A 26474-nucleotide genomic window follows, 5' to 3' on the forward strand; every position below is an offset into this window, starting at 1 on the left:
GTGGCAGGAAAAGCAAAGATAAATAAGACACAGTTCTGCCCTTAAGCAGTGTGGGATCAATACATGGCTCTCCCACTATCCATGATGAGGACTGGCCAGGGGGTCCCTGGCCAAAAGAAATATGTATTGTTTGGGGGATGGATCATAAACTCCCTCCTTATCTCCTTTTGGGAGCGACTTCTTGCCCTGTGATTGCTCCTTGACCTTTTTCTTCTGCACCTCCCCACTGATGCAGTGTAACTTTGGGCCACACAGGTTTGTGCAACCTGGACCTGTGCTGCCTTTTTCTAGGACACCTTATAATGAGCCTCAGACTGGAGGAGGTGCAGTCTCTCTTGCACTGACCCACCAGTCAGTACATTCCACTGTAATGTGAGTAATAAACAGCATGTTTCATCAGCTAGTCTATCAAATCATTTTTCTTGGAACATCATGAACACTTAAGTGGCTCCCTGGTTTGGGGCTCCTGTGTTATAGGCGCTCTCAATCTAGCAGAAGGCAGCCCACAGGTGAAGAATGCTCATGTTCTAAGAAGAAGCACGGAGCACAGAAAAGGGCAAGTGGGGAGACCTTGAGAAATGACATTTACCTGGGGTTCTGAAAGATTGTACGAATTTGCTAGGAAGGACATTCCACCAGAGGGGACAGCATTTGCAAAAGCAAAGATGCATATTAAGGAAACATTGAGAAATTATTCTATGATTCTGGGGCACATTCTGTGAATTGTTGAGGGTATGTGATAGGAAATGTGTCTGGGAAGGTATATTAAATATCGGCAAATATGATTAAAAAAATAATTTCTTAGTGGCAATGCAGCCTCAATAGCATGCCTGCCCCAGTGGCCGCAATGATCATGTTACCGAACAAGAGGAGGTCCGAGGGAGGGGCAATACAATATTTGGCCCACCTAGGGATGCCCAAAACTGCTATACAACAGGGACCCCTCCCAAAAACAAAATACTAAAATCTACTGGGCCCTTCTGTCCGCCGCCAATTGGAAAGACATCTCTTAAAGCCAGAGATTTGTGAAAAGGAAACAAAATGTTTATTTAATGCTATTCAGGCCTAACGCCACAACTAAAATGTCAAAGTCCTTTAGGGTATACACCTACACCCACACAGCGCTCCCTCCTCCCACTGTCCCAACTCCGGGTACCGTAAATCAGGAAAAGAGCACACGTCTGTATTGCAGGCTGCTGGCACCGTCAGCTGTGTCACTGTGCAGGATCTCGAGTTAATCCAAAGTACTGTGGTACCCTCTCATGGTCCACTGGCAAGAGTCCTTTGTACCCAGTTCCAGTCAAAGTCTCTCTTGCTTTTTCAGGCCCTGCGGCCAAAGGGGGCACCCCAAAGCCGCATGGGCCTCTTCTACCAAAGCTGCAGGAGTCTGCACTCCACCAAAAGCATGTGGCTGTCTTCTTCACCTGGCTGCAGGGATCTCCATTCTGGCAAAGCTGCGTGGTTTTTCCCTTTCACCTGGGAAAGAGGGGGTCCGCACCCTGCCAAAACCACGTGGCTCCCTCTTTCACCTCACCAAGAGGGGGTCCTCACTCTGCTGAAACCGCGTGGCTCTCTCTCATCTGGCCAAGCGGGGACCCTTCATGTCCTGGAGCCAGTCTTTTTCAAGCTCTCACACAGGCCTTCTCACTCAGGAGCGCAGCCCCTAGTTCCCATCTTGAGTCCCTGCCACAACCTTCTCCCTGGCTCCAAACTTGGCCACTGCTATTTAACATATCTATGAAACCAGTTAAAGGTTATAGATATGTTAAATAATCATTCCAGAGGTTAGCTCCAAAACTGTTGCTATGCAAAACAGCTCTCAATGGCCTGGCTCCATTCGTTTCTTCCCCCTGGGGGGAGGGGTGAGGACATCTTATATGTCTCTCCAATATTTCTATACACTTTGAATTCTGGACACCTTTCTAGATCTTTTTTTGGGGGGCCCCCCTGGCTGCACCCTTTATCAATCATACTGCCCATCTTGGCCACCTCAGCCTCAGCCGAGCTCCCACCTCTGACACTGGGACCACAGCTAGGCCCCTGCACCCCCACCTCAGCAGTGGAAGCCAGGTGTGCCCTAACAGCCACTGCAGTGGTGCGTGCCCACCCCGCCACTGCAGCCATAGTGGTGCCCCCTCCCCCACTCCTTGGGACTGGCTGGCAAGGAAGAAATAGGAGGTGTACCCCTCCAGAGAGGAACAGCAAGACTCAGGAAGTTAGCAGTCCCCAGAAAGAATTGATGCAGTGGGGGAGCTCAAATACCCTGAAGAGACTTTGACAGTGCCTAGCATCTAGGACAGCAAAGAGCAAGAGGGTGGTGTGTGAGTTCCCCTAATTGGTACACCTCAAGAACAGCACAACTGGTGGACTGAAGGCACAGGCTTGGTGCAGAAGGGCACTGGGGGCCTGACAGCAAACTGAGGAACTGGGTTGGAGGCTGGGCAACTGTGAAGAGTGCAACCCAGACCTGGCCCCAATCCTCACAAAACAATAGGAAGGCAGATACGTAAAACCCAACCCCCTCAGCCTGCTACAGCCAGGAAAACCAGCAGAACTCACTTTGCCAGTTTAAAGTGAGCAGGAGGCTAGCTTTGCATAGTGGCAGTATCGTAGGCAATGAGGTTTGTCCGAGGCGAGATTATTGCTAATTAAAGTGAGCAGGAGGCTTTAAATATGTGTGTGTGTGTGTACATTTATTTATTTTTATATTAGCTTTTTAAAATTTCTTTGTTTTTTTAATTGAATTTTAAAAATATATTTTATTGATTGTGCTTTTACAATTGTCCCATTTCCTCCCTTCATTCCCCTCCACCCTGCACACCCCTCCCCCCACATTCCCCCCTTCAGTTCATGTCCATGTGTCATAAGTTCTTTAGCTTCTACATTTCCCACACTACTCTTGCCCTCCCCCTATCTATTTTCTCCCCACTCTCTATGCTACTTATTCTCCTGTACCTTCTCCCCACTTCTCCTCCCCCCACTCTCCTGTTGCTAACCCTCCATGTGATCTCGATTTCTGTGGCTCCGCTCCTGATATAGCTGTCTGCTTAGTTTGCTTTTTTTAGGTGGGGTTGTTAATAACTGTGAGTTTGCTGTTCTTTTACTGTTCATATTTTTTATCTTCTTTTTCTTAGATAAGTCCCTTTAACATTTCATATAATAAGGGCTTGGTGATGACAAATTCCTTGAACTTGACCTTATCTGAGAAGCACTTTATCTGCCCTTACATTTTAAATGAAAACTTTGCTGGATAGAGCAATCTTGGATGTAGGTCTTTGGATTTCATGACTTGGAATACTTCTTTCCAGCCCCTTCTTGCCTGTAAGGTCTCTTTTGAGAAATCCGTCGACAGTCTGATGGGAACTCCTTTGTAGGTGACTGTCCCCTTATCTCTTGCTGCTTCTAGGATTCTCTCCTTCATTTTAATCTTGAGTAATGAATGTAATGATGATGTGCCTTGGTGTGTTCCTCCTTGGGTCCACCTTCTTTGAGACTCTGAGCTTCCTGGACTTCCTGAAAGTCTATTTCCTTTGCCAGATTAGGGAAGTTCTCCTTTATTATTTGTTCAAATAAGTTTTCAGTTTCTTGCTCTTCTTCTTCTGGTACCTCTATAATTCTGATGTTGGAACGTTTAAAGGTGTCCTGGAGGTTCCTAAGCCTCTCCTTATTTTTTGAATTCTTGTTTCTTTCTTCTTTTGTTTGGTTGTTTCTTTCTTTCTTCTGGTCCACTCCATTGATTTGAGTCCCAGTTTCCTTTCCTTCACTATTGGTTCCCTGTGCATTTTCCTTCATTTCACTTAGGGTAGCCTTCATATTTTCACCTAATTTGCAATCAAAATCAACCAATTCTGTGAGCATCCTGATCATTGGTGTTTTGAACTGTGCATCTGTTAGGTTGGCTATCTCTTGGTATGGGCACTTAGAAGTATTGGCTCTGGGGCTTTGATTTGTTCTTCTGTTTGGGCCATAATTTTTTGATCTGTTCATACCTGTTACGTATGAGGGGTGGAGCTTTAGATGTTCACCAGGGAAAGCAACCCATGTCACTAGGTTAGCACGCTGTATGTGGGGGCAGGGTCAGGAGGGAACAATGGTGCTTGCTCTGCTCTCTCTCAGATTTTGGCCCTTTCTGTTGCTTCCTACAAGCAAATTGGGTTCTTCTGGTGTTGGTTCCCAGGTGGGTGTGCTTGTGTACGTTCAAGGACCCTGTGGGTCTCTCCAACAAATTCCCTCTCCTATGAGGCTGGGAACCTCTCCTGGCACCTCAGCCCCCAAAAGTTTTTCCAGTTGGTGCTTTTAGGGTTTATTTCCTGTCACTGAGGCCCTGGGTTGTGTGGTCTGTCTCACTGCCCTTTTTTTTGCCTGATTTATCTGTGCAGGAATGTGTGTCCATGGTCAGCCAACTACCTTGCACACCTGGTTTCCTCCCCACACCTGGTTCTGCTAACCACTGCCTCTTCCTGCCAGGACCCCTCTCCACTGGCCACTGACTCCACCCCTCTTATTGGTCTGGATGAATGGTTCATTGTTGTTGGACTTTAGTACAGTTCAATTTTCTGTCTGTTCTGGTTGCGTTTTTGTTTCTAAATCTTTGTTGTCCTTAAATTTGGTTTTGTGAGCAGGTACAGTATTTCCACTTATGCCTCCATCTTGGCCAGAAGTTCCTATATCTATATCTATATATTTTTTTTTATTATACTGGTTTTTTTCCCCCCAAGTGAGACAATAAGACCTGGAGCTGTGAAAGAACCAGAGTCAGACCCAAAGAAAGATTACAAGGCTAATCCCAACAATTGAGAAACTGAGACAAATTTCACTTTGTTATTCCAGAGAACTTGCAAGTTATTGTTTATTTGTATTATTATTATTTTTCATGATTTTTACCTTTTTTATTTTATTAGTATTTTTTACTTTCTTTTCTGTTTAGTTTTCTTCATTTTATTTGTCTGCTTAATTGCACTGTTTTACTGGTTTTCCTTATTCTCTCTTTCATAGTGTATTTTTACATTTTCTTCTTTTTCTTCATTTGCTTTCCATTAGCACACTACTCTGGGTCCTATACTTCCTACTGTGGTTATTCAGATCACATAGATTCTGTCATATGATTGTTGCTCTATTACTATTGTAAATAATTGCTGTTCCATACAATTGTAAATACTACACAGCATCCCTCCAGGATCTTAACACATTTCACTGTCTTCCAGGAACTTTATTACTGTTGTGGTTAACTCTATTCTCTCCCATAGTACACCTATTTTCTATAATTTATTCTCACTATATCTCATAATATGACCTCCCACAAACTCTCTGTTTCCTGGAACAGGAGTTTCCTGGAACTCACAGTCTTTCCCCCCTCTAATGAGAGTCTTATCTTTTTTCCACCCTTTCTAAAAATTGGATGGTTGCGTGAAATATCATACTTAACACTATACTTATCCAAAGGATCTTCTATCTCTTCTCTACAGGTTGGTACTTTAATTCCCATAGAATACACTCCTGCTATCTTAATCCATTTTGCCTTCCTTCTCCAACTGATCACATAAAAGAGTAGGTGGGAGTTGTGATCATCAGTATACCTGCTAAAAGGTAGAATCCACCAACAAAGGAACAACAAATAGATAATAAAGAAAGATGGTGAAGGAGTGAGTGGAAGCCACATTAACCTCACCCAGGACCAATCTGGAATTACAACTAAATGGTGGAGAAATTACTCAGGACAAACAACTGAACAATAGTGAGAGAGAAGGCTCAAAACCTTGGACAGACACAAGAACCACCTTTGACACAAGCTGTCCGCACCTGAACAGCAGTATACAAGATATGATGAGTGAAGCGACTCTCAGTTAACCATCTGGAGGGAAGGACCCACCAAAGGAAGACCCAACAACAATCAAAACCCAAATACATACAGAGAGCCAACATAGACGACAGCCTAAGACCAACAAGCTCATGAGATCAAGGAGAATACACCACTGACTCTTACAGGACTCCTAGCATAGAAATTCACACCACAAACCCAAGGAGTCAGAACAGATCAAATTAAGAAGCAGAGGTTAACAAGAAGGGTCTCACAAACAATGGGAAGACAAAGACATAAACCCCAAACAAAAGGAAAGGAGGAAACCTCAGAAAGGATGATAAATGAAATAGAAGCAAGTCAACTATTAGATATTGTATTCAAAGCAATTGTTGTAAGGAAGCTCAATGAGCTCACTGAGAATTACCAAAAACTGCAGGGAAACTATGATGAACTCACTGAAAATTATCAACATGAAAAAGGAAATAAAAACTATCAACAAGGGCCAAGAGGAAATGAAGAATACAATTTCTGGATGGAAGAACACAGTAGAAGGAATCAAAAGCAGGCTAGATGGAGCAGAGGATCAGTGAGCTGTAGGACAAGGGAGAAAGAAACACCCGGATAGAGCAAGAAAAGGAAGAAAGACTCAGAATGAAGAGGAGCTAAGGGAACTAAAACACAACATGAAACAATAATATCCATATAATAGGGATATCAGAAGGTGAAGAAGAGCAAGGGATAGAAAACCTATTTGAAAAATTAATGATGGAAAGCTTCTTAATGACAGAAAAAGTCATACAAATCCAGGAAACACAAGGAGTCCCAATCAAAAGGAATGCAAAGAGGCCCAATTCAAGACACATCATAATTAAAATAACAAAATTCCAAGACAAAGAGAGGAGCTTAAAAGCAGCAAAGGAGAAACAGGCAGTAACATAGCAGGGAGCCCCGATAAGACTAGCAGCTGACTTCTCAATGGGAACACTCCAATCCAAAAGGGATTGACAAGAAATATTCCAATGAAAAATAAAGGCAAGCATCCAAGGCTACTCTACCAGTAAGGCTCTCAATCAAAATGAAAGGCCAAATAAGGAGCTTCCCAGACAAAGGCTGCCTGAAAGAATATACATCTTCCAAACCAGCTGTGCAAGATATGCTAAAGAGTCTGCTTTAAGAAAAGGCAGGGGGGAGGGGGGCAAGGAAGCCCTGGCTAGTGTGGCTCAGTGCATTGAGTGCCAGACTGTAAAGGAAAGAAAAGGGAATAAAGAGTGAGAAAGAGGGAGGAACGCAGGGACAAAGGAAGTAAAATGGCCATGAATAAGTACCTATGAATAATAAACATAAATGGATTAAATGTTCCAATCAAAACCATGGAAGAGCTGAATAGATAAGAAAATGTGAGCCACACATATGCTGCCTACAAGAGACCCAACTCAGGACAAAAGACCATCACAGACTGAAAGTGAAGGGCTAGAAAGAAATATTCCAAGTAAATAGGGGAAAAAATAAGCCGGGATAGCCAATACTCATATCAGACAAAATAGACATCAAAAACAAGGGCCATAAAAAGAGACCCAGAAGGTCACTTTATAATACTCAAGGGAAGAATCCATCAGGATGACATAGACACTGTTAATATATATGCACCCAACATAAGAGCACTAAAATATATAAGAAAAATCTTGGAGGACTTCAGGAAAGATATTGACAGCAACAAAATTACAGTAGGGACATTTAACTCCCCACTGTCAAAAATAGATATAGCTTCCAAACAAAATATCAACAGAGATATTGAGGCACTGAACAATGTTTTAGATCAAGTGGATTTAAGTGGTATATCTAGAACCTTTCACTCCAAAGAAGCAAATACACATTTTTTTTCAAATGCGCATGGAACAGTTTAAAAGATAGACCACATGATAGGACACAAAACAAGCCTCAGCAAATTCAAGAAAATTGAAATTATATCAAGCATTTTCTCAGACCACAGGGACTGAAACTAGAAACTAACCCCAAGGGAAAAAAACAAAAAACATTGAAACTCATGGAGATTGAACAGCATGCCATTAAACAATGAATTGGTCAAGAATGAGATCAAGGAAGAAGTCAAAAATTTCTGGAAACAAATGAAAACGAACTCACAACAATCCAAAACTTATGGGACACTGAAGACAGTCGTAAGAGGGAAGTTCATAGTGATACAGGGAAGAGTTTACAGGAATAATTATAATAACAAGAAGAAGAAATGTGAAAGAGGTGGGGAGGGCTAGGGTGGTGGGGAGGAGTGGGAGAAAAAGGCAGAAAACTGTGCTTGAACAACAATAAAAATGTTAAAAAATAAAAAAATGAAACATTTCAAATAAATAACCTACCCTACACCTAAAAGAACTGGAGAAGCAATAACAAAGACAGCCCAGAGCAAGTAGAGAGAAGGAAATACCAAGATAAGAGCAGAATTAAATGAAATAGAAACTAAAATCACAGGTCTAAGGGTCAATAAATCCAGGAACTGGTTTTTTGAAAAGAAAAATAAAATCAACAAGCCTTTAAGCAGACTCATCAAGAAAAAAAGGAGAGGACCCAAATAAATACAATCAGAAATGAAAGAGAGATTGCAATAGAAACCACAGAAATACAAAGAACTGTAAGAAATTACTACAAAGAACTATATACCAAGAAATGTGAAAACCTAGGTGAAATGGACAAATTTCTAGAAAAAATATAATTTACTAAAACTCAATGAAGAAGTACAAAGCCTGAACAGACCAATAACAGCTGGTTTCAATAATTGATGCAGTAATAAAAAAATTCACAACACACAAAAGCCCTGGACTGGATGGTTTCACAGGAGAATTTTACAAAGTATTTAAGGAAGATCTAATGCCTATCCTTCACAGATTACTCCAAAAAATCCAAGAAAATGGAAGATGCCCAAATCTTTTTATGAAGCCAGCATCATCCTAACCCCAAAACCAGATAAAGACATAACAAAGAAAACTACAGGCCAATATCACTGATGAACATAGATGTTAAAATTCTCAACAAAATGTTGACAAACCACATCCAGGAATACATTAAAAAGATCATACACCATGATCAAGTGGAATTAATCCCAGGGATGTGAGTATGGTACAATATTGGCAAATCGATAAATGTAATAAATTACATAAACGAAAGTAAAGACAAAAATCACATGATCATATAAATAGACACGGAAAAAGCATTTTATAAGGTACAGTACCCATGATAAAAGCACTCAGCAAAGTGGGAATACAGGGAACATTCCTCAATGTAATAAAGGCCACATACAAGAAACCTACAGGCAACATCATGTTCAATGGGCAAAAATTAAATGCTTTTCAAAACTAAGATCAGTAACAAAGCAGACAAGGATGTTCTCTTTCACCACTCCTATTCAACATAGCATTGGAAGTCCTAGCCACAGCAATCGGATGAAAGAGAGAGAGAACCCAAATTGGAAAGGAGATAGCAAAACTCTCATTGTTTGCAGATGACATCATAGTGTGCATAGAAATTCCTGTAGACTCCACCAAAAAGGTAGTTGACCTAATAAGTGAATTTGGCAAAAGAGCAAATCACAAGTCAATACTCAGTAATCAAAGGCATTTTTGTACACCAACAATGAAATATCAGAAACAAACATCAGAGAAAAATCCCACTTGCTATAGCAACAAGAAAATAAAGTACCTAGGAGTACACCTAACCAAGGAGGTAAAAGACCTATGCTCATAAAAGTACACAACACTGAAGAAAGAAATTAAAGAAGACACAAACAAATGAAAGCATGTACCATCTTCATAGATTGGAAGAATTAACATGATCAAAATGTCCATACTACCCAAAGTAATTTATAGTTTCAACACAATTTCTATTAAAGTACCAATGACATATTTCACAGACATAGAACAAACACTTCAAAAATGTATATGGAACCATAAACAATCCTGAATAGCAGCTGCAATTTTGAGAAAGAAGAACAAAGCAGGAGGGATTAAAATACCTGACACCAAACTGTATTACAAGGCCACTGTAATATAAAAGCCTGGTAATGGCCTAAGAACAGACACATAGATCAATGGAACAGAACAGAGAGCCCAGAAATAAACCCTAGTCTCTATGACCAATTAATATTTGACAGATGTGGCAGCAGCATAAAATGGAGTAAAAAAAGCCTCTTCAACAAATGGTGTTGGGAGAGCTGGACAGCTACATGCAAAACAATGAAACTCGATCACCAACTTGCATCATAAACAAAAATAAATTCAAAGTGGATAAAAGACTTAAATATAAACCATTTTATCATAAAAGTCCTAGAGGAAAACATAGGCAGGAAAATCTCAGATATTCTATGGAGCAATATTTTCACTGATATGTCCCCTAGAGCAAGGGTCATAAAGGAAAGAATAAACAAATGGGACCTCATCAAAATAAAAAGCTTTTGCACAGCTAAAGAACATAGCATTAAAATGAAAATGGAACCAACTGTATGAGAAAACATATTTGCCAATGATATTATTTGGACAAGGGTCCTTGGACAAGGGTTTGATCTCCAAAATATGTACAGAGCTCACAGGACTCCACTCCAGGAAGACAACCCAATTTAAAAAATGGGCAAAAGACCTGAACAGACAGACACTTCTCCATGGAGGACATATAGATGTCCCAGAGACATATGAAAAGATGCTCAGTATCACTAGCCATCAGAGAGATGTAAATTAAAACCACAGTGAGATGCCACTTCACAGAGGTCAGAATGGCCATCATAAACATATCAACAAAGAACAAGTGTTGGAGAGGTTGTGGAGAAAAGGGAACCCTAGTGCACTGTTGGTGGGAAAGCAGACTGGTGCAGCCACTATGGAAAATAGTATGGAATTTCCTCAAAAAACTAAAAATGAAACTTCCTTTTGACCTGGCAGTTCCACTGCTGGTATTACCTTCTAAGAAACCTGAAACATCAATCTATTAGAACCTATCACCCCAATATTCACAGCAGCACAATTTACAATAGCCAAGTGCTAGAAGCAACCTAAGTGCTCACCAGTAAATGTTTTGATAAAAAAAAAAAACGATGGGACATTTACACAATGCAATACTACACAGCCTAAAGAAAGAAGGAGCTCCTACCCTTTGCAACAGCATGGATGGTACTGGAGAGTATTATGCTAAGTCAAATAAGCCAAGTGGCGAGGGACAAATACCATATGATCTCACATTTAAGTGGAATCTAATCAACAAAACAAACAAGCAAGCAAAATATAACCAGAGACATTGAAATTAAGAACAATCTGACAGTAATGAGAGGGGAGGTGGGAGGGGCTAATAGGGAGTTTTCAGGAACAACTATACATGGACAAAACCAAGGGGGTGTGGAATCAGAGGAAGAATGTGGCAATGGCTGGGGTGGGGAGGAAGTGGTCAAGGGTAAGTGCAGACAACTGTACTTGAACAACGATAATATTTTAAATAAATAACAATTTCTCTTTAAAAGCATCTCACCTGTAGTCTAGGCACCTTCGTCCTTGCTCTAGCCTATATTTCTGGGGCTCCATGCAATTTTAGTCAACATTGGAAACAGCTATTTGTTTTTTGTGTGAGCTTTAAAGCCTAGTAACTGGGACTTAGGTTTTGTATTTGCACAGTAATGAGATGTACTAGACTTCAAAGCCCCTTTTAACTTGAATGTTCAGTGATCCTCTTATTCTAGGCAGGGATCAGCCAACAATGGCCAGTGGGTCACATTTAGTTTACTGCTTGTTTTTGCATAGCTTGCAAGGTAAGAATAGTTTTCGCACTTTGAATAAAATCAAAAGAATAATGATATTTCATGACACATGAAAATTATATGTAATTGAAATTTCATTGTCCATAATAAAGTCTTATTGAAATACAGCCATGCTCACTTATATATTATCTCTGACTGCTTTCATGCTACAGGTAATTGTGACAGAAACCACATGGCCTGCAAAGGCTTTTACATTTACCATTTGATCCTTCATAGGAAAAGTTTGTCAACTCTTGCTCAAGCCAACAAAGCTTGGTGGGATTTTTCATTTTAGTTATGTCTGCCTGAAAATAGGAAAGTGTTTGGTGAATAATTACAAAGCCAGATTAGGCTACAGTTGGTTTTATTTATGCAAGACTCAGGTAAGATTCATGTGAGTTTGGGGGATCCCCTAGTTTCAAGAATTCTCTTTGATTTGGGATGGTAAGTTGATTCATTGACCATCAATGACATACTCAATAAAGGAAAAATTACTCATGCTGACCTCTAAGGTCTTCTATAATATGGTCCTAACCCAAAAGTCATGAACTTAAATGCTTACAGTAGCCAGTAAATAACATAAATGAGTAAGGAGGACTAGACACAAGAAATATTCCACTTTTCACAGCACAGTAGAACAATCTTGGGCAGTCAGCCTCAGAGTTGGATACAGTAGGGAGTGGGGGGTGGTGCTGCAGTGAACTAGAGGGACATGCTGTGTGGAGGAAAGCAGTCGCTGCTTAATACCAGCTACTGTGCCATGCACAGATGCAGGCCTCTGGTGATTAGCCTTTCTGATTGATTATCTTAAAGAGAGAAAGAAATCTAGAATTTTCAAAGAAAGTCCTAGAGTTTTAAAAGTTGGCAACTACTTCAAAAATATGTTACAGCATTGTGTGGTTTTCATGGTGTGAGCTAAACATTACCCGTTTATGGCCTCTTCTTTCCCCTCTGAGTCTTGTGACTGATGGTCCACCAAGCCTACCCACATCCTGCCTCTCTCTCTTCCCTGTGGTTGCTCAGCCTGTGTCCTGTGTTTTTAATGACCTTCCATCCCCAAATCCACCTGTTGGACATCTCTCTGATGTCTAGCCAAACAAACCTATAAACAAAAACCTGCAAAAATGAAACAAATCAGGATTCCATGGTGTGCATCTAACTTGAGCTTGGGTAGGAAACACTAATGAATAAAAACCTGAAAGAAAATATGCCAAAATGTTACCTCTAAAATTATAGTTTTTCTCTTGTACATAGTTTTACATATTGAGGGGGACCCCCCCAAATGGAATTATCTTCTGGAAGGCAGGCCCCTGTAGTGCAGTCTTCCCCTGCTAGGTAAGTGTTCTAGGAACCCATCTGTATCAGTGTACTGACTGGCATTGCTGTGAGATACTGTATTCAGCTTCAGCAAAATTTTTTTTGAAGACTTTTGATGCATTTGCCCAATTCATGATTGATTATTTAAGAGTGCACCTGCCCACACTACGCTGAATGTTCAGCAGTTGACCAAAAATGGCATGAAAACCTAATCCCTCCTCTCCATGTTCACCCAGTCATGCCCCAAGCAACCTTTTTTTGTTTCCCCAAATGAAAAAAGTCATCAAAAGGAAACGTTCTGGCCCTGGCTGGTGTAGCTCAGTGAATTGAGTGAGGGCCTGCGAAACAGAGTATCGCAGTTCAATTCCCAGTCAGGGCACATGCCTGGGTTGCAGGCCAGTTCCCAGCAGGGGACGCATGTGAGGCAACCATACATTGATATTTTTCTACCTCTCTCCTTTTCTTCCCCTCTAAAGATAGATAAATAAAATCTTTTTTAAAAAAAGGAAACATTTTGCCAATGTGGAAGAGGTGAAACAAAAAACTACAGAAGCACTAAAAGGCATCAAAATCATTGAGTTCAAAAACTGTTTTGAGCAGTGGTAAAAATGTTTCCATAGGTATATTGCATCAAATGGAGAGTACTTTGAAGGTCACTGAAGTTTAAACATGTAAGAATAAATACACGATTTTTTAAAATTTTTTCTTTTTTTGGAGGTCCCCCCACATATGTTCCCGTTTTTGTGAGCATAGATGAGCTTTTATATTTTAAAGGAAGAAATCTTCCATATTTTCAAGGCCCCTTTCAAATGCCATTTCCTCTATGACTAGAGGTCAGCAAATTTTTTCTGTAAAGAATTAGATGGTAAATATTTTAGACTTTGTGAGCCATATCATCTCTGTTGCAACTAGTCAACTCTGCATCAAAGTAGCCTTAAATAATATGTAAATGAAGGGATATAGCCAGGTTCCCATAAAACTTTATTTACAAAAACAGGCCTTAGTTTTTGTAAATAAAAACAGGCTCTGAATTCAGCTCCCTGGCCATAGTTTGCAAAATTCTCTTCCCAATCAAAATTTCCTCTTCCCATGAATCCCAATAGCCCATTACTTCCCTTCCTCCTGATGGTCTTGATTTTATAATGCCTATACTATAACATTCCATTTGCTTATCTTTTCTCCCCTGCCTGGCCCTATTTTCTCTCCTAGCAGCAAGGCTGTAAGTATCAGGAAGCTGGATCAATGATTTGATCACTTCTGCCTTTTCTGGGGTGTGGTGTACAGTAGTTGACCAGTCCAGCAGGGGAGAATGGGTGTGGAGATTAACAGCAGCTTTAAAGTCTGAGGGCACTGAGTTCACATTTCAGTTCAGCTGTTTCTATTGGTATGTACTTGAAAAACCCACTTGACATCTCCAAGCTCCATTTCCTCAATGATAAAAGGGGGTAGCAAACCTCTTTACAGAGAGTGTCTATGAGGACAAAAGGAAATAAAGGGACATTAAATTCTTAGCATGGGGTTTGGCATCTAGCAGTGCTTAATAAATGGTAGCTATTATTTTTTGTTATTGTTTTTTCAATTTGAGTTATTGCATTACTCTAAGTAGTTGGGTCTGTTGTCCTTACAGACTCTGGCTAACCAGCTATCCATCAGAGCAGTTTCCCGTCAGCATCCTCCAGAATGGGATCAAAATGACCAATGAGCCTCCTAAAGGGCTTCGGGCCAACCTTTTGCGCTCCTACCTCAATGACCCCATCTCGGACCCTGTGTTCTTTCAAAGCTGCACAAAGGCGGTGATGTGGCAAAAGCTGTTGTTTGGCCTTTGTTTCTTCCATGCTATTGTTCAAGAGAGGAGGAACTTTGGACCACTAGGTAAGAGACAACAGCACACCTGAGTTGCCTGGGGAAGGTCACAGACAGGTACAGGTGTGTGCTCAGGTTATACTCAGAAGGGGTTACCAGTAAAATATGGTAGGATTATGTCCCATGTGATCTTTGGAACATACTTATACTAAACATGACTCATTTTTTAGAAATTATAATTTTACTGAGTGTCCTGTGTTTTGATTTAATAAATCTGGCAACCCTATAACCAGGTCAGTGTCACTATCAAGAAAAGAGGTGTTGCTCCTAAATCAGAGGGCCCCTAATTATTGAAGTAATGTGAAAATGGAAAATTTGTAAGCCCTTCTCTTTGGCATGTATTTGTGTATCTTAGGCACAATGGCCATTCTCCATGGAGTTGTCATCAGGTAATTTATAGCATTTTAGGTAGCTCTCTTTATATCTATATAACAGTGAAAGAAATATAGCTGGGACACATTTGTCTGTACTTCTTCCTGAAAAGAAAAAAAAAATTTTTATCTTACAAGTCCACAGCCTAACTTAACTAAATACTAACCTAATATTTCGGTTGCACCAGATCAACAAACTGCTAAAAACAAATCCTGTCATTGTGGGTTAAGGTTGGATTTCCTCTCACCCATGGCTACCTTCGAATCTGTTCAACAGCCTTGAAACGACCCACTACAGAATATTTTCAACTATTCTTTTCAGATAAGGAGGCAAATTGCCTCTTGGTGATTTTCTCTGAGCATCCTCTTCCTTTCCTTCTACCTACACACCCTAGCACAGTTAGCTTCCCAGACTGAGACAGCCAAGAAGGATGCTTCTGCTGCATCTGCCTTTCACATCCAGGTCCTCTCACAACCACTATCCCACCATGCCAGATCTCCAAACATCCATACAACAGCTGGGCTTGCAACCAACTGCCCAGTTGTGTTTTGTTTCACAGAACACAAACTTTACTGTTTTTTTTTATTATTTTTAATTTGAATGTGAATGTTTAGGAGGAAATGAAAGGTCTCTGTTGAGCACTGATCCTACCAAACCCTGCTTCCTTATTGTCAGGCCCAGTTCACACACTTATGTTACTGTCCAACCCCTTGGGCATTTATCATTATACCCTTGGAAATATAAGTGGTAGTTTTGTCAAGGCTGGCCATGCAGTCCTCTCATGGGCACAAGGAGGAGAGTCTCAAAGCTAATTTAGTTTGGCAGCCCAGTCGTAGATGCTGTTCTGTAACTATGCCTTTGTGTTATTTTTGGACCTCTGCATTACCACAGTATTCTAGCCTGGATGAATAATTCTCATTCTACAAATCCCAGGGTGCTAACATATCCCTTAACAAATGGAGAGATCCATAAGGAAATTGATTCTAGAATGGATATTTTCTCAAGCCAGATGGTTCACACATTGGCAGTAATATTTGTGTGGCTGAAAGAGGCTCTTGACTCATTTTGATGTCTAACTCCACCAGCTCATGTCTGAGTGGAAATTAAGAGCCTCAGCCCTGAAGCCTATTCTTCTTCTCTGACTCACGCAGGTTGGAATATTCCTTATGAATTCAATGAATCTGACCTGAGGATTAGTATGAGGCAGATCCAGATGTTTCTGAATGACTACAAGGAGGTGCCATTTGATGCTCTGACCTACCTGACAGGTATTTATGGGAGGAGCCTTTGCAGCTGTGCACCTCACTATCCACCCTCCTGTTCCTTTGCTCTCATCTCCATTCATTGATTCACTCATCCATTCTTTCATACTCTGAGCTCTTACTAAAGCTGTTAACATGCTACATATTGTTTTTTAAAAAAGAAATAAAAGAAAAAAGCACTAACCAGTGTGGCTCAGTTAGTTGAGCATCCTCTTGCAAAGTGAAAGATCACCAGTTCAATTCCAGGTCAGGGCAAGTGCCTAGGCTGTGGGTTTGGTCCTCTGTCCGGGCACGTACTAGAAGCAACCAATCAATGTTTCTCTTTCACATCAATGTTTCTCTCCCTCTTTTTCTCCTTCCCTTCTCCTCTCTCTAAAAAAATAAATAAAATCTTAAATAAAAAAAAGAAAATTAAGATATCATTTCTACCCTCAAATGGTTCACAGAGAGAAAAATATGTTTTTAAATGACAATACAGTGATAAGTTCAACAAGAGAAACACTTATAAAGGAGAAAGGCCATCCAGTGATTAAGTCTCATTTATGGGGCAGGAGATGATCACAGAAAACCTCCTAAAGGCATAAAGATAGATTTTTCAGGGATGAGTAGGAGGTTTTTTTTTTTTTGGTTTTGGGGGTTTTTTAAATTTTTTAATTTATTTTTATCGATTATGCCATTACAGTTGTTCTATTTCCCCCTTCATTCCCCTCTACCCTACCCCCGTCCCCATTACCCCCCCTTAGTTTATGACCATGTGTCTCAAGTTCTTTAGATTCTATATTTCCCATACTATTCTTGCCCCCCCATCTATTTTCTACCTACTGTCTATGCTACTTATTTTCTGTACCTTCTCTCCCCTTCTCCTCCTACCACTGCCCTGTTGCTAACCCTCCTTGAGATCTTCATTTCTAGGTTTCCACTCCTGATCTAGCTGTCCTTTTAGTTTGCTTTTGTTTTAGGTGTGGTTGTTAATAACTGTGAGTTTGCTGTCCTTTCACTGTTCATGTTTTTTTAACTTCTTTTTCTTAGATAAGTCCCTTTAACATTGCATATAATAAGGGCTTGGTGATGCTGAACTCCTTGAATTTGATCTTATCTGAGAAGCACTTTATCTGTCCTTCCATTCTAAATGAAAGTTTTGCTGGATAGAGCAATCTTGGTTGTAGGTCTTTGGATTTCATGACTTGGAATACCTCTTTCCAGCCCCTTCTTGCCTGTAAGGTCTCTTTTGAGAAATCCGCTGACAGTCTGATGGGGACTCCTTTGAGGTGATTGTCCCCTTAGCTCTTGCTGCTTCCAGGATTCTCTCCTTCATTTTAATCTTGGTTAATGTAATGGTGATGTGCCTTGGTGTGTTTCTTCTTGGGTCCATCTTCTTTAGGACTCTCTGAGCTTCCTGGATTTCCTGGAAGTCTATTTTCTTTGCCAGATTGGGGAAATTCTCCTTTATTATTTGTTCAAATAAGTTTTCCACTGGTGGCTGTGCCTTTCCCCCTTCTGGTACCCCTATAATTCGGATGTTGGAGCGTTTAAAGATGTCCTGGAGGATCCTAAGACTCTCCTCATTTCTTTGAATTCTTGCTTCTTCACTCTTTTCTGTTTGGCCATTATTTGCTTTCTTCTGTTCCACTCCATTGATTTGAGTCCCAGTTTCCTTTTCATTGCTATTGGTTTCCTGTGCAATTCCATTCATTTCAATTAGTTTCGCCTTCATATGTTTGTCTAATTTGTGGGTATAATCAACCCGTTCTGTGAGGATCCTGATGACCAGTGTTTTAAACTGTGCGTCCGAGAGTTTTGCTATTTCTTCATCGCTTAGATTTATAGGCTCTGGGGCTTTGAGATCTTCTTGAACCATTTTTGGTCTGTTCTCACCCGTTAAGTATGAGTAGCGGAGCCTTGGACTCTCAGGTCGCTGGGTTGTGACGCTACATGTGGGGGCGTGGTCAGAGCGGGGAAATGGTGACCCCCTCCGCTGTTTCCCGCAGCTGGGTGAGGAGCAGAGCCTTAGGTGGTTCACCAGGGCGGGGCCACTCAGGTCGCTGGGTTATGACGCTGTATGTGGAGGCAGGGTCAGAGTGGGAAATGGCGGCGCCCTCTGCTGCTGCTAGCCGCTGGGGCCTGCTCAGTCCCATAGTCTCACCGCCCACTCTCTCGCTTGTCTATCTGCGCACGAAAGTGCGACTACAGTCAACCAGCAGCCCTGCTCCCTGGCTGTTTCCCCCGCGGTTGCTCGCTGAGTCACTTACTAGGTCTAACCCTGCGCTTGGGTTCTGCGCGCCCAAGTCCGTCTGACTGAGTTTTTCTGTGCAACCGCTCTCCGAAAGTTGCTGGTTTCGCCCCTCTTACTGGTCAGGCTGTAGAATTCGTTATCAGACTTCTGAAAAGTTCAATTTTCTGTGTTCTGGCTGTGTTTTCTGTTGCTAATATTTAGTTGTCTCTAAACTTGATTGTGAGAGGAAGCAAGGCTTCTCCACCTATGCCTCCATCTTGGCAGAAGTCAGTAGGAGTTTTATAAGTGAAAGAAGAAAGGCATATATAGTCAGTGGGATGAGGAAAGAGTATCCCCAGCAGGTCCCTTAAATAAAAACTTGCTGTTTTGTGTTTAAAAAAAAAATTCAATCAACACAATCCAATCAGCAACCTTTTATTAATCACCTAGTATATAATATGGAAGAATGCAGATATATAAAAGTTGGTTTTATCCTCAAGAATAAAATAGTGATGTGCTAAATGAATGGAATGCCATGGCCAAAGTTCAAATGTAGCTCAATGGAAAAAGTCTACATCTTTAAGACCACAGATAAATTTCTTCCTCAGCTCCCTATGTTAAGCAGTTTGAATCCTTTCCCCAGTGATATGGCAGGCACTTTGTACACACTGTTGACATAAGAAATGTACAAACCTGTACAGGCCTGTAGATTCTTTTATAAGCATTTATTTGAGCCAAATAGAATGCCTGGAAGCAAGATCTCAACAGACTGAGGAAAATGCTTTCCAGAAGGACACTTTGCAGCATGTTTTATGCATTTGAAATTAAGGAGAGAATGAGAGGAAAATTACATGGAGGTGAGAGAAAGCAAGTTGAGAATCAGATTACAAAATAGTTAAGATTATGTGCTGTTTTGAGGGTGGTTTCCCTTGAGGGGTCCGAAAAGAAGCAGTTCAACATGTGCTAAGCTAGATGCATAGAAACAATGGACAAGACTTGTTTAGAGCAAAGATAAAACTTTTACTAAAGAAGTTATATGCCTGGAGTATGATTACAAGCCATGACCTGCCTCGTTTAGAATTTATTATTAGATCATCTGTGAGGTTACATCCTGTAGAACCCTTTCTCTGTCCACTGCAGATGAGCACATTTAAGTCTCACAGCAATCTATGAGCTCCATGTTAACTGATTTAACAACTGACGAGACTGAGGCTAAAGAGCAGTGGTTCTCTACTGTGGGTGATTTTTTACCCCAGGGGACATTTGGCAATTTCTGGAGACATTTTGGGGTTGTCACAACTAAATGGGAGTGCTATAGGGCAGGTGCCAGGGGTGCTGCTAGACATCCTACAATGCACAGGACAACCCCACATCACAAAACTCTTCACTATTAACATGTTAATAGTGCTAACGCTGAGAAGTCCTGCTTTCAAGTGATTAAGTTCATGTGCAGAAAGTCAGACCTTTACAGTGTCCTATGACACAAAACCCCAAGATGTAACCAAACACAGGTTTGGCTGCCTGTGGTAATGAAAGCCAAAATTGTAAGACAGGTGCTGATACAAAGGAGAGTGAGGTTTTGCTTTTTGTTTGTTTTACTTTTTCCTTTGATCCTCATCTGAAGATGTGTCTAGCAATTTTTGAGAGAGAAAGGGAAAAAAATCAATGAGCCAATCAGCCACCTCTCATATTCACCCCAGCTGGGGATCGAACTTCCAATCCAAGCATGTGTCCTGACCAGGGATTGAACCTGCAACCTTTTGGTGCACAGGATGACACTCCAAACAACTGAGCCACCCGGCCAGGGCAAGGAGAGTGGTTTATTCAGTTATCAGCAATCTGAGAAGATGGGGGACTCTTGTCCCCAAACCCATCTTGTTTTTTTTTTTCTATCTTAACATCTCAGTATAGGCAAAGGTCTTTATAAGAAGGGAGAGGAAAAGCAGAACAAAGAAATCAAGGGAAGCAGTTGAAAAGTTCTCTATGTGCAGATGAGCACAATCTATTCCTATAAGGACCCTGAAACTGGTCAAGTAGTCATCAGGTATGCATCACCCAGGTCTTTATCATCCTGGTTTTACATCATCCTGGTTTTATGGATGAAGGCCAGAAAATCTCCCAGAGCTGGGATGACTGAAATTTGGACTTTGTATCTTTTGAAGTTAGTTCCTAATTATACATATGTGCTGTTTATCTACAAGCTATGTATTCATCAGAGTCAGCACTTACAGAAAAAATGTCAGAAGAATGGTGATGTGGGTTACAATTTCCCACTGTTACAAAGTGACACACACAGCATAAGTCCCATGGGTATTAGTTTGTTGAAGATCTCTGTCACAGGGGTCCTCTGCAGAGTGAAGAATGAATGCATGATTGTCCTGCCATATGGTCTTGGTACTGAACTGCTTGCAGCTCAGAAACCAACCTGCCCCAAATATGCCAGCTGGCTTGAGGATAGTGACTTTACAACTGTACAGTCAGCATAGACTAGTTAGGCTGAGGTAACAAACAATACCCAATCTCAAGGGTGTGAGACATCAAATGTCCACTTTGTATCCAATCAACATGGTCAACAAGAATTGGCATTTGATTATGTCAATAGAATTGTTGACAAAGGCTTCACAAACTTTTGATGCCACCATCTCAATATATACTTGTGTGGTCACTGCCACAGAGAGAGCACTGAAGGGCTCACACAAGGAATTAAATGCACCAGAATTTGCAACTTGGCCCCCACCCTACTGCAAGGAGCACAGGGAAGTGTAAACTTCCTATGTGCCTGAAGAGAACTGTTACAGAGATGGTCGTTGGAATTCTGTACTGACACACACCAAAGAGGCAGGTCTCCTTTGGAAAGTGGTTATCAAATTATATGGGCTGAAGTCAATATACTCTTAATTTGTACCGCCCCCCCACCCCCAGCCCTTCAGCAGGAACAGTGAGAATTTAAAAGATATTTAAGGCACATCCTGGCCCCTATAGAAACTTGTGCTCTTGCTTCAGAGAGTAGACATAGAAGTTGCTATAAAGGAGTGCTACTTTCTTCAGAAACACAAAACTTGGAATCTGCAGGAGTATTCCCTGAAGGAAAACTTGCTGAAGGTCACCATACCTTCTGCCAAAACTCTGTTCTTGAGGTTTATGTTCTCTTGTGTCACTCCTGGGTACATGGTAGCACTATCACACTGACTTCAGAGTACAAACCACTCTCCTTTTAATCTTGTAGTTCTAGTGCTGTAGTAAATCTCTTTGCAGCTGGGGCAAGACAATTTGTGTTCAAACTAAACTGCTAAAGATCTGAAAAGTCAACAGAGGGAGCTTCAAACATCTAGATGGTCTGGCTTAACATGAAACAGCTTTTGCAGGGCTCAAATTACTCAAACACATGAGCTTTCCCTTAGTTCCTTATATCTCCTTTGACAAGCCACTGGGATCCTCCTCCTAGACATTTAGAGCCCTCCAAGTCAGGACCAAGAAAAGCTGAGGCATCCTGTCCCCAACTTGGGTTATACTACCTGTTTGTTTGTCTGTAGACCTGCCTCTTCATAGAATTGTTGGAATTGGAAATAAGCCCACCCTTCAGGAGAGCCTCTGTATACACATGCACATGCGCGCGCGCACACACACACACACACACACACACACACACATTTCTGTCTCCTCCTTGGTAGTGTGTTATCTACAACTACCAAATACCAGGTGATACCACATACTGAGGAATCTTGACCAGCTAGAAAATGTTACAGGGTTGGCAAGATGCATTTGACATCCCCTTCAAAGAATTACCTAACTCTTCTTGTTGAAATATGAGTATAGAAACCTGAGTCTCAGGGAAAGATGTTAATGATGGAGGTGGAATGGGGAAATCATATCCCAAAGCAGTATAAACAGGATAATCTCACCTTTCTAGAAAAATACTAGTATGTGTTTATAATAGCTATCATTAATTAAATGTTTTCTGTGTGCTAAGATTTGTGCTAAATGTTTCATAGGTGTATTAACCACAGCCTTGTAAGATGAGCACTGTAGTTATCTCTACTTCTTGACAGATGAGAAACCGCAGAGGCTAGAACACAGAAATTAATCTAGAAGTGGCATAGGTGTAACCCAGGAATGTCTTATGCCAAAGTTCCTGACTTCAATCACATTTCTGTAATGTCTTTCACATACACGTACACATGCATATGCATGCACACACATCTGGAAGATGCCTATGTTAATAGTTACCTTTGGTGGAATTATTGGTGATTGTATTGCTTTTCTTTTGGATTATCTGTTTTCTAATTTCTAATGTTGGGCATGGATTATTTTTGTAGCAACCGTAATACCAAATAGGCCTGTTCTTATTCCAGACCAAGCTTGGTTTCAGCAACCCTGGATCTCAGTAGAACTCCTTGCCTCAAAGAATCTTCTATCTTAGGTTAATAGCCTAGTCCATTATGACCTTCACTGGACTCAACTTCTTCCTCTGCTGATTGTCTCCAGGAGAGTGTAATTATGGAGGCAGAGTGACTGATGATAAAGACAGGCGTCTCCTGCTGTCCCTTCTGTCCACTTTCTACTGTAAGGACATTGAGCAGGACTATTACTGTGTTGCTCCTGGAGACACTTACTACATTCCTCCCCATGGCTCCTACCAGGTGAGGAACAGTGGAGGGAGAGGCCCCTCTATGTCCCAGGGGAGCTCAGCAGTCTCCATGTGGCTAGGGGGTGAGGTGCAGCCAATTAGGGCCCAGGGGGAGCCTTGAGCTTCCTGATTTAATTCCATAGTTATTTCCAATATTCCAAAAAGCCTATGAAAGAGAAATTATCACTGTATAATGAGCGCTGGATATTTGGTAGACAAAGTCTTTCAAAACAGGGTTTGTTTTTTTTTTTTTTCTGGGGGGTAAGAAGGGAGTCAAGATGAAGCCTCAGAAGTGAAAAGGCTGGAAATTGCTAATTGGAAAAAAAAAATTCAGAAGGTGGCCAAAGGGTAGAGACCAAAAAACTAAATAGAATTAGAAAGGAAAAAAGAAAACAAGAAATCTGAAGGAAGGACTAAAAGGAGCTTCTTTTATTAAGCCCCTGTTACACATCAAGGCCTTATTCCTTTTTTAAAGGCCTTATTCCTTTATAACCTTAGTTGTCTTCCCATTGACAGATAAGGAAACTTGTGTTTCAGATGACTAGCTCAATGTCACAGTTTGTGTTGGGGCTGGATCCAAATCCAGTTTTGTTTGACTCCAAATCCCACAAATAAGGAAGAGCTTAGGTTGTGTTCACCATGCATGTGTGTGCGTCCCATGTTCCCACTCTAGTGTGAATTCCTTCCTGGGTTGGATCTGAGCAAGCCCTTAGTGATCTGTGGGACCACAGAGTATGTACGTTTATGTCAACTGAACATATTCCTTCCAGTCCTATATTGAATATCTCAGGAGCCTCCCCATCACAGCACCCCCAGAGGTGTTTGGGCTCCACGAGAATGCTGACATCACCAAAGACAACCAGGAGACCAATGCGCTGTTCCAGGGGGTGCTGCTGACTCTCCCCAGACAGACAGGAGGGAGTGGCAAGTCCTCTCAGGTAACCTGGTTTGAGTTCAATTTCCCAGGCAGTTTTCATAAGGGGATGAGGCGCAAGACTGTGGGTGATGAGCAAGAAGGCAGAAAAGTGGAGGCCTGGCAGTCCTTGGAGGGAGGGCACAGATGTTTCCAGAATGTGAGCCATTCTGGCATAATTTACGATTTGTTGCTTTACCCACATATTAGCTAAACTCCCTTTACATATTTTAAAACCAACTCTACTTGGCTTAAAATCATTTATTTTAAAATTACACATCAGTACTATTAATGGAAACCCAGTCCCATTTCCATAAAGTCATGACAGCCACAAAGAAAAAAAAAGTTAAACACTTACCAGGCACTTTCCAAATGCTGCTGCTGAGGCCTTGCTGGCCTCTTGCAAAAGGGAAGAAACAGCAAGTGTTAAAGGGTGTTTAGCTAGCACTGGCCTGAGACTTTCTCAAAAGGAAGGAAAAGAGAAAGGTGGCCAAAACTGGAAAGAAGGCGACTTTCACACCATGTGATTCAATATGATTTGCTTTATATCCTGGAAGCACCTGGAATCACTTTTGGGGCATCTCATGGTCAGTTTGCCATCCTCAGTCTACAAATGGGGGTAAAGCAAACCCTGTGAGAGGATGTGACTTGTTTCAAGGCATCCGTAGACTCAACAGCAGAGGCAGAAACAGAACCACCAGCTGATGACTCTACCACACCTTCCTCTCTCCCACCCTCCCCTTCTCTTCTCCACCTTCTAAGCTCTGCCATGTCAATTCTTCAGCTGTGCATTTTGCGTATTTGGTTTTTTGCGTATTTGGTTTCTTGATTGGTTTATAGTGCTAGAAGTAGGAATAGCTCTGAAGGAAAACTAGCTTGGTTGGGGTGTCTCAATTTAGGGGTGGAAATTCCCTTAACAGTGGAAAGTGGGGAAAGGAATGTACATTTCAGACCTGCAGAGCCCACACCCAGGTCCTGCTCATCCTCATTCCTCTGGGCCTGTCCCTCCATAGTTGGCAAAGTCACTGCTCAGAGCTGTTCTTGTTCAATGCTGAGGAATGGCCTACTGCCTTCCCAGGTGTACTTGTTTAAAACTGTCACTGAGCAAGAGTCCCATCTGTATTAGGAGTTAGTCCTCAGAGACCAGCTGTGAGAGCTGTGGGAGATTCTCACCCAGGAATGACTTAGAGGCAGGAGGAGTTCTGCAGTTTTCTGGGCTGCCCCGAGGCAACCTAGCTGAGGCCAAGCAGTTATTCTTGGCCTGGCCCTCAGGCCCTTGCTCCATTTACTTTCTGGGCCAAAAGGTGATATCTTCCCCCAAAGCCGGGGTGAGGTAGTTGTCTAAGACCTCTCCCCCGCTCTTCACCAGAAGAATTGGTTTCTGTAGGAATATCCCCAGGAAGGTCCAACAGACTATGTTTATGACAAATGCAGACTGCTTCAAATTTACCCAAAGTCACAGACCACAGACTTGTTATTGACTTCTCTGCACTTTAAGGAAGTGATTGAGGAGCTGACCCAGGATATACTCTCCAAACTTCCCAAAGACTTTGACTTGGATGTGGTCATGAAATTGTACCCTGTGGTCTATGAGGAATCCATGAACACCGTCCTGAGGCAGGAGCTCATCAGATTCAACAGGTGGGCCAGATGGAGTGTGAGGGGTGGGATCTAATTAGCAGTAACCTAGATAAACACTGGATAAGGGGTTTCTATGTGGAGGAAATGGTTTGCCCTGCCCACAGAAAGGGCTATAAATAGGACCATACCAACAGGTATTGGCCAGGATAAATCATTCCATCTATTCATTCTCTCCCACTCATTCATTCATGTGATATCTGTAAAGTCAGGTTAAAACTAATATCAAGCACAAATAAAAGAAATCATTGCAGCCACTTTCATCAAGCCCTTGCAGATGTTTGCATCTAGCCACTGAGCAGTTTTTTGAAACATGCTGTTAGTAATTCCACTACCACCATTTTACAGATGAGAAAACTGAGATGCAAAAAGATTAACTACTGCAAGGCCATAAAGTCATTCAGTAGAAAAACTGAATTTGAACCCAGGCTGTCTGATCCCAGAGCCCATGCACTTAGCCAGTATGTGAAATCAGGGTATATGGAGCAAGAGGAGGGGAGAAGTTCATCCTACTACCTATTCCACAGAGGCAGAGAAGGGGTATTATGGGCTGGCTATGGGGCTCCCTCCTCACTTCTCCAGTTACTGTATATATAGCATTGAGCTTTGTGGGATTATCTTTTTCTTTTGGTTCAATAAAATAAAAATATCCACATTTTATTTACCAAATGAAAAGTATTTTTGA

The 26474-nt window shown here is 41.5% G+C and overlaps 1 protein-coding gene across 1 annotated transcript in view; it reads left to right on the forward strand.

Annotated features, from left to right (window-relative positions):
• DNAH3 (dynein axonemal heavy chain 3) overlaps positions 1–26474 on the forward strand; it is a 279857-nt gene that overhangs the window by 246829 nt on the left and 6554 nt on the right. Inside the window, exons 57-61 of the mRNA XM_053659488.1 lie at positions 14530–14774; positions 16289–16405; positions 23097–23251; positions 24009–24176; positions 25650–25792. Coding sequence (XP_053515463.1) covers positions 14530–14774; positions 16289–16405; positions 23097–23251; positions 24009–24176; positions 25650–25792 — 828 coding nt within the window. The remainder of the gene's footprint in view (positions 1–14529; positions 14775–16288; positions 16406–23096; positions 23252–24008; positions 24177–25649; positions 25793–26474) is intronic.

The sequence above is a fragment of the Artibeus jamaicensis genome, unplaced genomic scaffold (assembly GCF_021234435.1).
Source record: "Artibeus jamaicensis isolate MK-2021 breed Jamaican fruit bat unplaced genomic scaffold, CSHL_Jam_final scaffold_666, whole genome shotgun sequence".
Taxonomy (NCBI): domain Eukaryota; kingdom Metazoa; phylum Chordata; class Mammalia; order Chiroptera; family Phyllostomidae; genus Artibeus; species Artibeus jamaicensis.